This window comes from Lygodium microphyllum, chromosome 4 (assembly GCF_053477565.2).
Source record: "Lygodium microphyllum isolate KBCC chromosome 4, Lygodium_microphyllum_v1.1.10, whole genome shotgun sequence".
In the NCBI taxonomy this organism is placed as follows: Eukaryota; Viridiplantae; Streptophyta; class Polypodiopsida; order Schizaeales; family Lygodiaceae; genus Lygodium; species Lygodium microphyllum.
The window spans coordinates 104,081,061-104,096,541 of record NC_141138.1 but is presented as its reverse complement, the minus strand read 5'-3'; the positions used below and the strand labels follow the sequence as shown (position 1 = coordinate 104,096,541).

Below are 15,481 nucleotides of genomic sequence, written 5' to 3'. Positions count from 1 at the left end.
TTTTCGACTATATTTTGATAGGCGCCACGCCTATATTTTGATTATGTCTAAGAGGATTCTTTGTGCGAGAAGTTGATGGGGACGCCTGTCCTTTTCGGGCGTTTCATTAATTTAGTGTGTACATGGGTGATTCCATAGCGGGTGATTCCGCAAAATGCATATTAAATTAATAAACGTTTATGAGTTTAGAGTGCGCACTCGTAATAAATTAAGGTTAGGATTTATTTCTAACCAGTTGATTTATTTATGTAGCTGAAGACTGCTAGGTATTCACTTTTGTCGGTTTAATTGTGTTATTTTACTAACGATTGTGAATGCTTCAGTTGATGTGTAGAGATAGCAGCAGTGGCGGAGGAAAGCATTGGAGTCTAGCGGGTTTTCGACTATATTTTAATAGGTGCCACGCCTATATTTTGATTATGTCTATAGAGACATCGATTATTTATTATTATTTTGTATGCGCTTATGCGCCTGGATATGTTATTTTTATTTGGACATTGAGATCGGGCGTGCCAGACACTATGGGCACCGTCCATTAGCTTTATTTTCTTATTTTTGGTAGAAAGCAAAGTCAAAAGCTAAAAGCTTGTCATATTTTTGTAATTGGGCTATTTTTGAGCATAAAGATTGGAAATATACATTAAATACATGCTTTGTGAAGCGCTCACACAAGGCATGGGGGAGATTCAACCCAATTTGTCTCTTGTCTCATGTCGTGCTTGCTTTTACATTGGTTTTTGTGCTAAAAAGTAGAGTACTTTGTTCTTGGGGACCTTTGGGAATTCACTACGTGAGCTACCTGCGTCCGATCTGCGCACCACAGCCACCCAAGGCTCCACGCCAAAAGTAGACCCCATCAATGTCTTAGCATGGGAGCAGTACCTTGTAAATAAGGAATGACCCAAGGGACCGGAGAAGTTACCCCAATGACAGGGACCAAGAGACCTGATGTCGAGTCTAGGCAAGATCCAAAGAGGTAGAAGGTGGAAGTCTCTACCATCTCCATACCCAGGACAGAGGTATCGGCAAAGGAGTATGATGAATATGTAAAATAACTGTTGTTGTAGTTGGAAAAAGCCAAAGAAGAAAAGAAAATAGCAACAACAGAGCTTGAAGCTAAAAAGGAGGCCATGGCTGCATTCCTGTTGGAAAAAACACGCCAAATAGCCATGTCCCAAAGGGAAATTAATGAGCTAAAGGAGTAGCTACGGGCTAAAGAGGAGACAAAAACTGAATGGCAGTCAAGATTGTATGGAGAAGCCGAGGCCATACGACACTTGCGAAGACACAACGAAGAGATCGTGGGGCTATATGAAGATCTACAAGCTGAAATGGAAAATATCACTAAAGCCATAGAAGAACTGGAGGCATTGAGGGAGGAAAGAGCACACAAGTACGAAAAAGAGGTGAAAATTTTGACACAAGAGGTAGCCTCGGCACATGAAGAGCAGCAGAAGCTGAGAGGAGAAATGGAAGATCAAGAATAGAGGTTGACAGTGCTAGCTCAGAGGCAGGGGGAAAGTCTCGAGGACATGAAGAGAAGTGTATCAGAATGAAAGAAGAGTTAAAGCCTTGGTGCACCATTTAGCTTAGGTGGAGAAAGACAAAGTATTGGCTAAAAGCAGAGTAGTGACCGTCCACATGAATTTCGAGGCCCAACAACGCGCCTTCCTCAATATGCTATTTGATGTCACTCAAATAGAGGAAAGGGAGGCCGTTGAGACAATTAAGAAGAAGCTTCAAGAATTGCATGCAAGGCCCTAAAGGCAAGCATGTAGATGCTACCGCAACCCGCCTAAGCTCCGAAGAACAAAGAAAGTATCTGTTGCAAGTAGGCCTGACCCCACAAGAGGTGGATGCATTAGGGTTCGCTGAAGGGGCACAGCAACAGGAAGCTCAACAAGAGGAAAAGGCTGGACTGAACTTCGAGATGGGACCTCATGAAGAGAAATTAGTCCCACCACCTCCTTCTCCACCCCTAGAAGACCAACAACAACCAACAGACACCTCCACCGAAAGGAAAGCAACGCTAAAAGAAAAAAGGAAACATATGGTGGAGGAAGCCAGGGGAAGATTAAATGTTAGACCGGTAATAAGGCAGTAATAAGGCCGACTACACCCCAACCTCAATGAACTCCCAGCCAGCTTCTACGCAGATCTCATCATCTGGGAGCAAAAGGAAAGTGCACGGCAACCTTTTGATCTTAACTTCCACTTCCCCACCAACTTGTACCAAGTCCTCCCCATTAAGGTGGTGGAAGAGGTGATTGCCATTGGAAGCAGGCTAGGAGACAGATGGTTGAAGGAGAGAGAGCAATACCCCACCCTCTAGGGCATGGAGGGTGTGAAATTTTGGCAGGACAAGGTTTTTGAGGTCCCGAGATTAGTGTTTTTGGGCTACGAGTGCCAATCTACATGGAGAATGCGCATCTATTACATAAACATGGACACTTGGGTGGCATTTTGCAACACCCTCCCATTCAAACACAACTCCTCGATATTCATGCCATACCCCTGAAGAATGGGACTGGATTTTGACCCCAATGTCCCATTGTGCCCTCCATAATGTAGTAAAGACCCAAAGAGTTGGAATCCATGGCTTAGATCAAAAGGCTCACTTTAGATCATCATGATGCTTTGATCACCGAAGTAACCCATGACCCCAATAGTACACCAAGGCCTCGATAATAAACAAAGTCCCTCAAATTAAAGTAGCAATCAACATTGAAAACTTTGTACAAGAAAATAGAACTTTTAAGCATCCTTTTTATGGTCCAATGATTGGGAAAATAGAGTGAGAATGATGAGGGACCTCCAAATAGTCAAACCATTTTGCAAAATTTAGTCCTTGGTGGGTGTTTTTAAGTCATCCCATTCACATCAATTGAAGAAAGAAGAATAGGATTGCCTCTTGAACAATAATCGAATAGGTTACCTAAATTTTGCGACTCACCATAAGGAATGAGTTTTCTAAATCATTATATATAATTTGCAATCCTTATTATCCAAGAAAAATTAGAGCTAATCTTTTTGGTAATCAGTAGATGATTATTTACATGTTCAATCAAAATAAGAGCAACATAGATGATGAGAATCACCACAAATAAAGACAAAGTTGAACTCTCTTTTAGGACAATCAATAAACCCAAAAAAGAAACAATAGATTGCTAAAGAATGATAGAGCAACCAACTCCAATAATGATGGCTATATAAAACTTGATAAATGGGAGATAGATTTGTGAGTAAGTTGATAATCGATTTGTCAAAACAAGCTCTAAGATATGCTTGAGGATTGTAGTGCACATGACATAGTAATGCAAGTTGATCTAGAAAATGTAGGCATGTTGATCTTTCATCATTGATATCATAGCACACCACCATAACCTCACTCTTAGGCCCAAAATTCTTTGCTACCAATGTGAGAGGGAAAAATAAATATAAGTTCATCCATCCATGGTCTCACTTAATTGGTTTTTAGGCATAAAACACCCATTAGTTCCCAATTCAAGTTCATCCACCATCCATAGTCTAAACCTACCATTTTTAAGGTACATGTTCCCCAAGAGTGGCGAATTAAAATTCATCCATCCATATTCTCACACCACTACTTCTTAAACATATAGGTGGATCACTCCACTATTTTTTAGGGCGTGTCACCTATGAATGGCATTGTGTGATCCCTTGAAGCTACCATGTGTATGGTCTAAACCCATTCATTGACCATTTTATTCAATCAACCATCCTGCCAACCATATGTTCATAATTACATACCTAGACTTGTGTCATCCATGACCTTTGTTTTACAAAATACTTCACAATGCCTAGCTTAAAGATGAACCTATCCTCTCTACTCATGAATGTGGTAACATACACAACATCTAATCATTCCCACCTTCATTACACATTATTGATTTCCTATTCTTGCTCTTACATAATGCAACTTTATCATTAATTATAATAGGGTATTGATATTTCTCTTGAAGGTCCATGAGCATGAAGAGTCAAGAACTATGTAAATGATGATGTAATCTCAAAGGTCATGACAATGAAAGGTTACAAAAATCCTTGCAAAAGGGGTTCTCTAAAGGCATACTGCAAGGATTAAGGCTAGTTACACTACCTTGAATGGTTAGAGAAGTGAAAAATATCGAGGGTTTTCCTTACACTGCTTGCATTTTTCAAATTAACAGAAAAAGGCATTGGGCCCACTAACATTAACTCTCCTTGGCAAGGATTGGCAGGGTTTCAAATCTGTTAGTAGACACACACATCACTAATTGAAAAGTAGATGTGGTCTTTTACTATATTGGGTGTGGATAGAATCTTTGCTTAGTCCATCAAGTAAATAATGTGAATCCTATAGTACTCTAACACATGGCTTAGCAAACTCTTTTTTCCCCTTCTCAACCCATCCATATCCTCCTTTATGCAATAGATATGAAGCACACAAAAAACTAACACATGCAATCATATATTTATTTGTTCACAATTGAGGTGAAAAACACAAATATATAAAATGAATGAAATATCACTTCATTAATATTGCCTCTATTATAAATACATTGTTTGCAATTTATTGTTATACTAACTTTGCCCACTCAAAAAAGAAAAGAGGACCCATTAGATATGATAAATAGTAGAAAAAGGACCAGTTTGATATAGTCAAGAGAACATATGAATGATTTATTATGCCAATAGAAAATATAATTTAAGGCATAATTTGATCAAGAAACCAACACACAATATTGTCAATCCTAATTTAGATTTTCTAGGTCAATTTGATAATATTTGGCCACTAATAGAATGGTGAAGTAAAATCCACATGAATTCATCTTCTCATAATTTACAAATTCAAACACAAGTCCTTTAGCTAATGTTTAAAAGATCTTTAAAGCCTCAAGCACATACAACCATTAAGCATGGGTGGTTGTGACAAAGGAGCTCACAAGTTCAACCCTTGCCTAAACACAATGAGATGCCATTATAATTGCTCTTCCCTCAAGAAGGTTTCTATTGCACGATATTTGCGATAAGATCTCAAAAGGCACTCTTTAGTTACTTAGGTTGTTATACATGTTTGGACATACTTGCAAAATTACCAACGCCAATAATTTACGTGGTGGTTCAAAAGTGTGGCCATCCACAATATTAAATTATAACTCTTATTCTTTAAAAAATGTTTGCATGTCAACCTACTAAAAAAGTGTTGCAAAAAGTAGTAATAATCTCTACATTGATGTTTGACCAATAGTTTGGTAAATGTTCAAAAGGTGTTCTTCTATATCATGAGCTGAGCTCCAAGCATGAAGTTCAGCTGCAACCAAGTCAATGCTTTGTTGGAGGAGTGTCCAAAGTGGATACCTATAAGTCATCATAAGAGTGGATAGCAATCAAACACACATCCCACTAATAGTAGTAAGAATCAACCAATATACTATGGGGGGTGGTAGTGGTAGCATTAGTAGTAGTGATGATGCAATGTCCCTACCCTTTCCTTGCTAAAACATGATCCCCTTGTTGCAATCGCAAAGATGGGCAATAATCTCCACCTCCATCACCAATATAAACCACAATTCTCTCCTTGGTTGTTAAATGCTCTCCTCCTCTTATTTGATCTAAGATTGTACCCTGTAGTATCAATGATGTAAAAACCTTTCTTAGCCAATTATTAAAGCTAAAGACAAGTAATTACAAGTAATCTATATAAAATGCATATATCCAAGTTAAGAATTGAAATAGCTCACTCCCATTATCAACTCACAATGAACCAAAAAAATATAAAGTGACAAATTTAGTATAGTTACATGAAGCTATATAGTATAAGTAGAAGAATAGAGTCACTTTTATGATACATGCCACCATCATTATGCTGTTGCCCCCATGAAAAATGTTGCTTTGATTGGCACAGGAAAGAGAGTTAATGCTTCCATAGTTGATAGAGAAATGCTCTTCTTTCCTAGTAGCACTTGTAAATAGAAGATTTCATAATGATTGTGTTGCTACAGACATTGAATATTAACTTGGGGTAATCTCCAAGCAAACCGTGCAATCATGGAGATACGTCGTAAGGATGTATTCTTGCATGTCTACAAACAAATGCACAAAGATTACAAGGTAGCATGCCACATGAACAAGCGTTTAGCTTGATAAAGTTAGTAATGGGCCTAACTTTTCCTTGTCCTCAATTTGTATGTGTAATGTAACTTGGGTTGGGAGATATCTTTATATCTATTAATACTCGAGGCTTTGAAGATCCTAGTGTTGTGAGTCTTAAATACATAATTGAACTATTCATGCCCTTAGAATAAGAATACAGTTGTAGAACCCAAAAAAAACAAACAAACAAACTTCAATGTAAAGTTTTGAACAAAAAGGTCACAACACTACCTTGCACATGTTTGGTGGGCAAAGGGGACACAAATGTGAATGATGATATGGGCAAATCCGTAGAGCACCTAGCTCATCCACGTAAGCTAAGTTACTATGAATCGCCTTGAAGTATTGCTCCATGCCCTCTTTTTGCAGCACTGTCTTTATAAAGAAGACATTGGCATCACTGATCACTTGAAGCTCCCATCTTCTAGCCAGAAAGATGTTAAAAAACTTTAAGGTTTGAACAAATACAATAAATGGTGGTTGTTTATCATAATTGCATTGTGAAACTATGAAAACTCACAAATGCCTAATGCTTACAAGAGAAATAAAAATTTGTTATTGTGAGCTTTAGTGTTAGTATCAAAGCGTTAGCAGCTTGGCATTATAACTTCTAGCTAGAGAGGTAGGACAAGTTTTGGGGTTAAAACTCTAAAAGAAGATATTTTAGATTGTTGAAGGACTCAGTGTGTTGGGCCCCCTCCTTGCTGCCATGAATGCATTGTGACAATTATGCCATGGAAGAAAGGAAACGCAGAAAGGATTGAAAAATACCCCCAAGAATGTGCGGCTCGAATGGCGGCCCTCATGGCTGGTTCCACAGGGATTCTTCGGAGGGAGGCTTCGATGTCGGTGACGGTGTGCCCCCGGGCGTGCAACTCCGACATCATCCGGTCCTGCCGCAATGAAAAAACAGGAAACAACAGCCTCACAAGCAGACAGGTCAATTCACATACGGCACACAGACACAGAGAGAGAGAGAGAGAGAGAGAGAGAGAGAGAGACCATGAGATTCGTCCATGGCAGTGACGGCCGCAGAGATCGCATGAGATCCGCAGCCCCGAGCTCTTGCACCACCCATGGATCGCTGTTGCAGTCGATGAGGCTGTGGTCGAAATCGAAGATCAACAGCGGCGCTGCTCCTGTATTTCTTACTGTCGGCCTCGCCCTTTCTTCTTCTTCTTCTTCTTCTTCTTCCTCCATCGCTGCCGCTGCCGCTGCTCCTGACGACGACGACAAGGATTCCATCGTCGCCTGCTGCCTTCCCCAACCCTTTTCCACCTCCCGCCTTCTCTTGGCTTTAGAAGTCTGCCAGCGTTTCACGTATCTTTTTGGGCCCTGGCCAGCGCTTTTCTCATCTTACTTACACTCTATAAAATAAATGGTTGGAGTCTATGTAGCAGACCCTCCTTCTGAGGCCTGTTATGGGGCAGGCAACACCCACCCCATAGAGCCCGTCTCATGAGGGATCACCCTCTAATCAGCGGTCCCACACTTTTGCAGAAGCGTACCATGACACGATGCGGAATGCACAAGCGTAAAAACACGTCATGAGTTGCAGAAGTGTAACACGTCATGGGACAAGGTAACACGACAGGAAATGAAGGTAACATGGCATATGTATTCCAAGGTGCAACTAAGGCACGAGTATATTTACAAGAAAGCCGAAAGGCTTGCAGGACAAGATTTCACGTGTAGTGGTTGGAGCTATCAATGCGCATCACACAACGCCATCACGTGGGTGAGGGAGCTCAAAGGAGGACTACCCTCATAGTTTATATCCCCCATGGTCTCCTAAGTTATTTCCAAGTGACCATATTTAGTTGACACTAATCTTGCTGACCAAGAATGTTTGTGGGCCCTGCTCTACTGTGTCAGCCATCGGTTGTCGCATGGAATGCTGAAATTACAATTGACATCCAATGCATTCATCATGTGTAGAATGTGGAGTAGTGTCAGATGTGGCAACCTTACTCAGTTTTGGCCCCATGCTTTGCGTTGGACTTGTGACCCATCGTGATTGATGCAATGCATTTGATGTCTTGAAATTTGGAAGCTTCTAACTTGTGCATCTGTTGGATACCATTCCTGCAAAAATGAATTATGTTGCAAGTTTGTGTGTTACATTGCTTGGCTATGTAGAATCATTTTTCGAAATGCAAAAGGTTGTATTGTTATGTGAATAGCATGCAAACATTTATATGCACTATCATACATGCCAATGTGTTCAACAAACTGGTGATATGGAATATGCATTACAATGCTCTAGACTGTGAAACATTCTACAAGGGTGTTGAATGCCCCATTGTTGATCTCGCTTTTGAATATGACTTTCACAACATTGAAGTGAGGGAACAATGCCAAGACATAAAAAGGCCCATGTGAGTATCATGTAAAACTGAATAAATGATAGCAATGCAAATTCACATAAAGTCATCCAAAATGTTGCATTATCAAACTCATTGCGCTAAATGCCTAGCAATTGTATAGAATTCTACAAATATATCGTAAACCACACTCTTTTAAGAATGATGTCATTGGTCCTTTGTTGTTCAAATTTGCCTCATTCAATCTTGCATTGCCATGATGGAGTCAAACTTAAACAAAACATTTGAATACCAATATACCAAGGAACCATGAAAATCTGAACAATCATAGGATTTTTGTCTTCAGCAAAACATTTGCATCCAATACAAGCATGCACATGAAGCACATCCTACCATGAAATGTCGTCCCAAGGTTAGACACAAAGATGCCCTATGCAACCAAAAAAACAATGGCTCTATGTTAAATTACTATCACTTTATGACATCAAATGCCACACTATTTTATGTGATCAGTTTGTTGCTTGAATGCTACCATCGTGCCTTCTCTTAATAAAAAAAAGATATTGGATGTGTAATGAGCCATGAAAAATGGCATGCAGTGATTGTTATGCCTCAAAAATTGCAGCAACATTGTTACCTGCCTATAAACTTCATCTTGTGTTGAACAACTTCTGCTCAACATGTTTATTGTGAATTTTGAAATAGAAGTTCTCAAATGACAAGATAAGAGTGCATCGACTGTTCTTGCATGGGATATCCAACGACCTTTTGTTTCCAATAGAAGCACTTTGGAAGATTGTTTGATTGCGGAGCAGCTCAACTCACTCCTTACTTGCATCTCACCAACTCTATTATCTCCCTTTTGGCACGGTTGCCCCTCTCAAACAATGTCAATACTAAAACATGCTCTTGCATTTGTCACTTATTGTGGTCAACATGTATTGGAAGAGCATGATGTCCATCTGCAATGAGGATGATGACAATGATGGCATCAACATGGAAATAGATGCTCTATCATCACAACCTTCCCTTTGTTTAGACACATGGACCATACTCATCTTTATGTATGCATGATGTTGATTGTGCGAGCAATGCAAGGAGTGATTATGGAAAGATGACACATCTTCCTTCTCCGATTTTTATGTGAAATATAACTTTATTAATTGGTGGAATTTCTATATTTGTGCCACAAGAGGAGACAATGCACGATTCAAGGAGGTTTTTCACTTTCCAATCTCACCATTTATGTGCTTTTCAAACATGATACACAATAGCCTTAAGTAAGGGGATATTTTGCTTCCTTTGAGGACTATTAGTGGTAGAGTTCTTTCTGTTGTTGAGAAAATGGTGGCTATTATTGCACTTCACCTTGCAAGCATCACATGGTACATAGAAATTGGTGAACACTTCGAGGTTGGGAAATCCACTATCTTAAAGATTGTGCATAAGTTTGTGGATGTGATCTCGCTACATAAATCTTGCTTTATACAATGGTCATGTGACGTTGAGAGCATGGGCAAAGTCAAGGATGGATTTATATTGCATAGAGATTCACCCAATTGTTGTGGGGCTTTGGATGTCACCCATGTGAACACGCACAGCCCAGAGGTGTCAGTGCATTCAATTGGTTTGATAGGAATAAGAATTACTCCATGTTAGTCTAGTGCATTGTGGACATGGACTTCACTTCATGGATGTTTATGCAGGATGGCCAAGTCTAATGCACAATAGTTGCATTTTCCATAACTTCAAATTTTGTGCATCTGCACTTAGTGGCCAATACCTTTCTAAACCTCATTTCTCTAACAGAGATTTCCTTATTAAAGAGCACATCATAGCCAATGGTCAATTTGATCTATATGATTGGCTAATGGTTCCATACAAATTGCCACAAATAGATATGGACAAGAAGTACAACTACATCACTGCCTCCACAAGAAGTGTTGTTGAGTGTGCTTTTGGTTGCCTAAAACAACAATAACATTATTTGAATGGAAAGATTTGTTCTTGTTGTCTTGCCTATCCATTGCTTTCTTGAAGCATGACAATTCACCACAATCTGTCACCATGACATAATCAATAATATACTAAGCACTAGGAACAAACCTATCTGACTATCTTGAAGTTTGAGTCGACCTACGGACCAAATGTTCAAGGTTTGCATGTTTTTGGGCCTACAAATCTGCATTTACAACTTTCTATCCAAAAATTTCAACATGCCATCTTGCCAGTTCCACAGTTGTCCTAACTGCATGTTTTCCTATTGAGACTGTGGTATATCATGGGCAACTCCTTGCCAATCATTTTCAACATCATTTCTTGCTTTTTCACAGTCATTTACAGCAAGTATTTACTACTGTCCAATGAGCATTCTTTGATGTCCTATAGGTACCTCTTCTCGGAATACAACCCTTTTGACCTCCTCTAGCTTTTTGGGCTATTAAAGCACGCTTCTTAGGAGTTGGACTTGTGGACCTAGACTTGATTCTTAGCCTATGAACTTTCAAGTCATCAAGTCTTATGGAGTTGGACTTGACCTTCAGTCTGTGGATCTTCAGGTCATCAAGGCTTATCAAGGCATCATCTCAAGCTTACTCGAGTAGCATTAAGTGCTTTTTTACCTTGTGATCTATCCCACGTTTTACAATAAGCCCTAAAGTTTTCCATGCAGATTTGCACCTACTCTTTGATGCATAAAGTCCACAACTTTAGACAGCTCATACTTGATGGGTTTGCACACTTAGATATAGAAGGGATTCTTGGCATTGAGAGTGGCATCATATTCAAGTCCTTGGGCACTCCAAGAAGGCATTGATCTTCAGCCAATGTCTGTATATGGTAGACAGCTCATACTTGCTGGGTTTGCACACTTAGATGTAGAAGGGATTCTTGGCATTGAGAGTGGCATCATATTCAAGTACCTGGGCACTCCAAGAAGGCATTGATCTTCAGCCAATGTCTGTATATGGTAGACAAAGTGTTGTAATGCACACTGAGATAGTATGTATACCATTACTTGAAGCTCACTAGAGCTCATATCGATGTCTATTGGTGCTCGAATGATGCTTTAATATTCTAGGATGTCATATGAGATGTTTTGAGCATTGTATACACAGCTTATAGTTGATTCACTATTGGTTATAGAGCTATGAAATCATTGCTACTTACATATATATGGTTTTAACTTCCAACTGATATGGCAAAGTTTTTGAAACGATTTGAGGAGTTATTGAGTTAGAAAACTTCAAATATTGCACAAATATTGACATCTTGAATCTGCCCTACTTGGTAAGGTTTATGCCTATTGTACTTGGTTACATTATTCGATACTTTAATTGATGCATGGTTGTATGTAAGTGTTGTTATGAGCTGCAAACGTACTTGAATCATTGAATATCTTGTATGGTGAGCAAAAGCTATTGGAAAATATTGGAAAGATCTTTGGTTTATGTTATTTTTAATAGTGAATACATGTTTACAGTGAGCTATAATTGAAGTACAACCAACTTACTTGCTTCTACATGACTTGGGTAGTTGATGCTTATTGGCTTGTATGGTGAGCAAAAGCTATTGGAAAATATTTAAAAGACCTTTGGTTTATGTTATTCTTAATAGTGAATACATATTTATAATTGAAGTACATGTTTATAATTTGAATACAGGTTTATGTTAAAAGACCTTTGGGGCAAGATGTAGAGAACTAAAGAGTATATACATGTCTACAAATAGTAGGTAGTAGAGTGCTCAAACAAAGCATTTACTCTCAAAGAAACCACTCATAAATAGAATTTAGCATTGATGTCCATGAAACTGTGGTAAATTACCATAATTTTGTAAGCAAATGACCAATGAAATAAGCTCCCACCATTAAGAATATCAAGGTAGTAACCATGATATATAAAATGCAACTAGCAATGTAGTAACCAAGTACCAAGAACTATCAAAACATACAAGGTATTAGACACAAAGAGGCACACAACAATGCATATCAAGCATGTATCCACCATTGACAGCCCACTGACAATGATAGGTACAAGGTATCTAAGCTCAAAAGCAAATCAATTCCATAGTTATAAATATAAGCAATGAATAATGTAGCGTAAACCAAATGAGCATAAAGAGTCTCCCATTGACTCAAGGAACCAAGCTCCACAATGTAAATACAAATTTCTCCCATTTGAAGAAATTTCATAATGTTTAAGAGCACAACAAGGCTCAATGCATTAAGCACATAAAATCTAGGAAGCCAAAGAGCATAAAGAGTCTCCCATGACTCAAGAAACGAACCTCTACAATGCGAATACAAATTTCTCCCATTGGAAACAAATCGAGAATGTTCAAGAGAACGACAAGGCTCAATGCATCAAGCACATAATATATGGGAAGCCCAAGCATATCAATGATACATCCATAAGCATATACATCCAATATGTCTTTAATCCGCAAGTGAAAAATCATTGAAGCAAATGGCTAATACCCAAATACATCCAACGAAGCTCAAATCCAAGCATCAAAGGTCACCATAAACATATCTGAGTATAATCATCAATGTTGAGCATCAACATAAGCACATGGAAGACCCGAATAGCATGTAGGCATGTAATACATAAAGCTCTATAACTTGTAAGCTTGCTGTCCAAACCATAACTATTTATGATGTTGGATAGAGAGGATACACCATACATGCCCCACTGCCAATCTTGAGACACTCCACACAAGAGCCTCACATCCTCCTAATTGTTCTGAGCCTTCTATGTATTATATCATGGTAAATAACAGATGTTGGTGAGCCTCTCACTTATGATGAGGCTATGCACAAAGTTGATAGTCACTCTTAAGAGAGGGCCATGCAGTCTTAGTATGATTCACTATAGAAGAATCATACATGGAATTCGGTTTCTTTGCATAATGGAAAACATACATTACAATGCAAGTAGATGTACAAGCTGAAGGGTACCCCTAGTTGCCCCAAGCTAGCATATAAGACCAGATTGGTTACTAAGGATTTTAAGCAAGAGAAGGGAGTTGATTTTGATGAGATATTCTCTCATGTGATTAGGATGACCCCCTATGCTTGGTATTGGCCTTGGTTGTACAGATGGATTTGGACTTGTACCAAATGGATGTAAAGCGGATTTTCTACATAGAGACTTGCATGGAGACATTTATATGCACTACCCTAAGGGATTTGAGAAAAAGGGTAGGGAACACCTAATGTGCAAGTTGAGGAAGAGTCTTTATGGACTTAAGTATACATCAAGGGAATGGTGTCATAAGTTTGATACCTTTATGCATTCACAAGCTTACTCTTGTAGTAATATGGATTCATGTCTTCATATGAAGAAGGCCTTTGATGGTAGCCTTATCATTTTGGTGCTATATATTGATGATTTGATGATTGCTAGCAATGCTCATGATGATGAGATGAATGCTTTAAAGGATTAGCTCAAGAAGAGCTTTGAGAAGAAGAACATGGGATATGCCTCTCATATACTTGGTATGTACATTACATGCAATTGCTCTTGGCGACTCCTCTATTTATCACATAACAAGTACATTCATAAAGTCCTTGAGCGGTTTCATATACAACATGGTAAGCCTATTGGTTATCCATTACCTTCTCATGTGAAGGTTAGTCAGATAGATGATGAGAATGTCAAGATGGTCAAGTGATGGCCAAGGTCTTATATACATTCGTGGTGGGCATCTCTGGTGTATACCATGATAGCCACTAGACTTGACATAGCATTTGCAATGGGAGTTGTGACTCATTATATAGAAACTCTTGGCATGTAACATGGGGATACCATGAAGGATATCATGCAATATCGTAAGGGCACTACATATATATGCATTTGTTATGATGGCCAGGATACTGAAATCATAGGCTACATAGACTTTGATTATGTAGGACATGCAAATAGTATAAAGTCCACCTTTAACTATTTGTTCACCTTTGCTGGAGGTGTTGTTTCTTGGATATCCAAGGTCCAAAAATGCACAGCCTTGACTATACCAAGGCTGAGTATATTGCAGCCATTGAGGCTTGTAAGGAGGCCCTATAGCTAGGCCTTCTAGTGATAGATATTGGCATCACTAGTATGACTCCTCCATTGTATTCGAACTCTATGAGTGTCATCTTACATTGTATTCGAAGTCTATAAGTGCCATCTAGTTGGCACATAATTTGATCTTCCATCCAAAGACCAAGAATATTGACGTTCATTATCACTTCATCACAAACATGATTGAGGACAAGAAAATAGAGCTTTTTAACATCTAAATTGATGAGAATCCTACATATTTACTCACTAAAAGTCTCCCAGTGGAATAATATGCATTCCTCAAGAAGATGATGGGTGTAGGATGAGATGAAGTCTGTCCTCATCCTATTGTACTCTATATAAATATTACACTTTTCTATTTTTTCTTATACCCTCACTTAGGCACATTCACCTTTAAGTGGGAGGTTGTTGGGGTAGAGGTACTTGTGCCTCTTAGCCCTCTTGTATTTAGTTTGTACATTGCACCCGCACACATGTACACTACAAGTGGTGAGCACCCATCATTGTCACCTTATTCTTCATTCTTTACATGACAATAGAATAAGGGAAGTAAGTTACACATTCTAACTATTGGAATTCCCACATGCTATCTTGTGCTCTCTTGTTTGAACCTCCATAGCTCTTGCTTCCACTCTTGCTCCACCTTTCAAAGTTGAGGGATGGAGCAAGGGGGTGGGTGAGTGGTGAGTGAGGGAAAGTGAAGGGAGGTAAATGAAGTGTGACGAGGGGTGGGGCAAGGTTGAGGATAGACTTTTTTTTTTGCATTGCAGTCTTTTTAGGAGGATTTTTTTCCTTTTCCGATTCTTGTAACTCTTAGTCTTTTTTCTAGGGAATACATGTTGGCACTAGTGCTGCTATAGCAGCACACGTGACACATTGAGGGTGGGACTCAACAAACTTAGAGCCATGGTGACACTTAAGCCACATTGAGGGTGG

General features: G+C 39.0%; 1 protein-coding gene across 4 annotated transcripts; it reads right to left on the bottom strand.

The window, feature by feature from the left end:
- Positions 1-5,146: 5,146 nt before the first annotated feature.
- On the bottom strand, positions 5,147-7,518 carry LOC148037420 (thiamine phosphate phosphatase-like protein). 4 transcript variants are annotated; one of them, XM_087676338.1, is made up of 5 exons: positions 7,159-7,514; positions 6,928-7,049; positions 6,388-6,580; positions 5,489-5,628; positions 5,147-5,361 (listed from the first exon to the last, which is right to left on the bottom strand). In XM_087676338.1, exons 1-5 carry the CDS (start codon positions 7,399-7,401, stop codon positions 5,229-5,231), a joined length of 831 nt encoding a protein of 276 aa, XP_087532464.1. In that variant the 5' UTR covers positions 7,402-7,514; the 3' UTR covers positions 5,147-5,228. The 4 variants fall into 4 exon arrangements, with proteins under 4 accessions (XP_087532464.1, XP_087532465.1, XP_087532468.1 ...); XM_087676339.1 differs by having other exon boundaries at positions 6,388-6,577; positions 7,159-7,512; XM_087676342.1 differs by lacking the exon at positions 5,489-5,628 and having other exon boundaries at positions 7,159-7,517.
- Positions 7,519-15,481: the final 7,963 nt, after the last annotated feature.

What these genes read in the sequence shown, in the direction of transcription:
- LOC148037420 (XM_087676338.1), bottom strand. Translation starts at nt 7,401, where the DNA reads ATGGAATCCTTGTCGTCGTCGTCAGGAGCAGCGGCAGCGGCAGCGATG. An exon ending in TGCCATGGACGAATCTCATG is followed by an intron (nt 7,050 to 7,158) that starts GTCTCTCTCTCT and finishes TCATTGCGGCAG; the next exon opens with GACCGGATGATGTCGGAGTT. An exon ending in CGAGCCGCACATTCTTGGGG is followed by an intron (nt 6,581 to 6,927) that starts GTATTTTTCAAT and finishes CTTTCTGGCTAG; the next exon opens with AAGATGGGAGCTTCAAGTGA.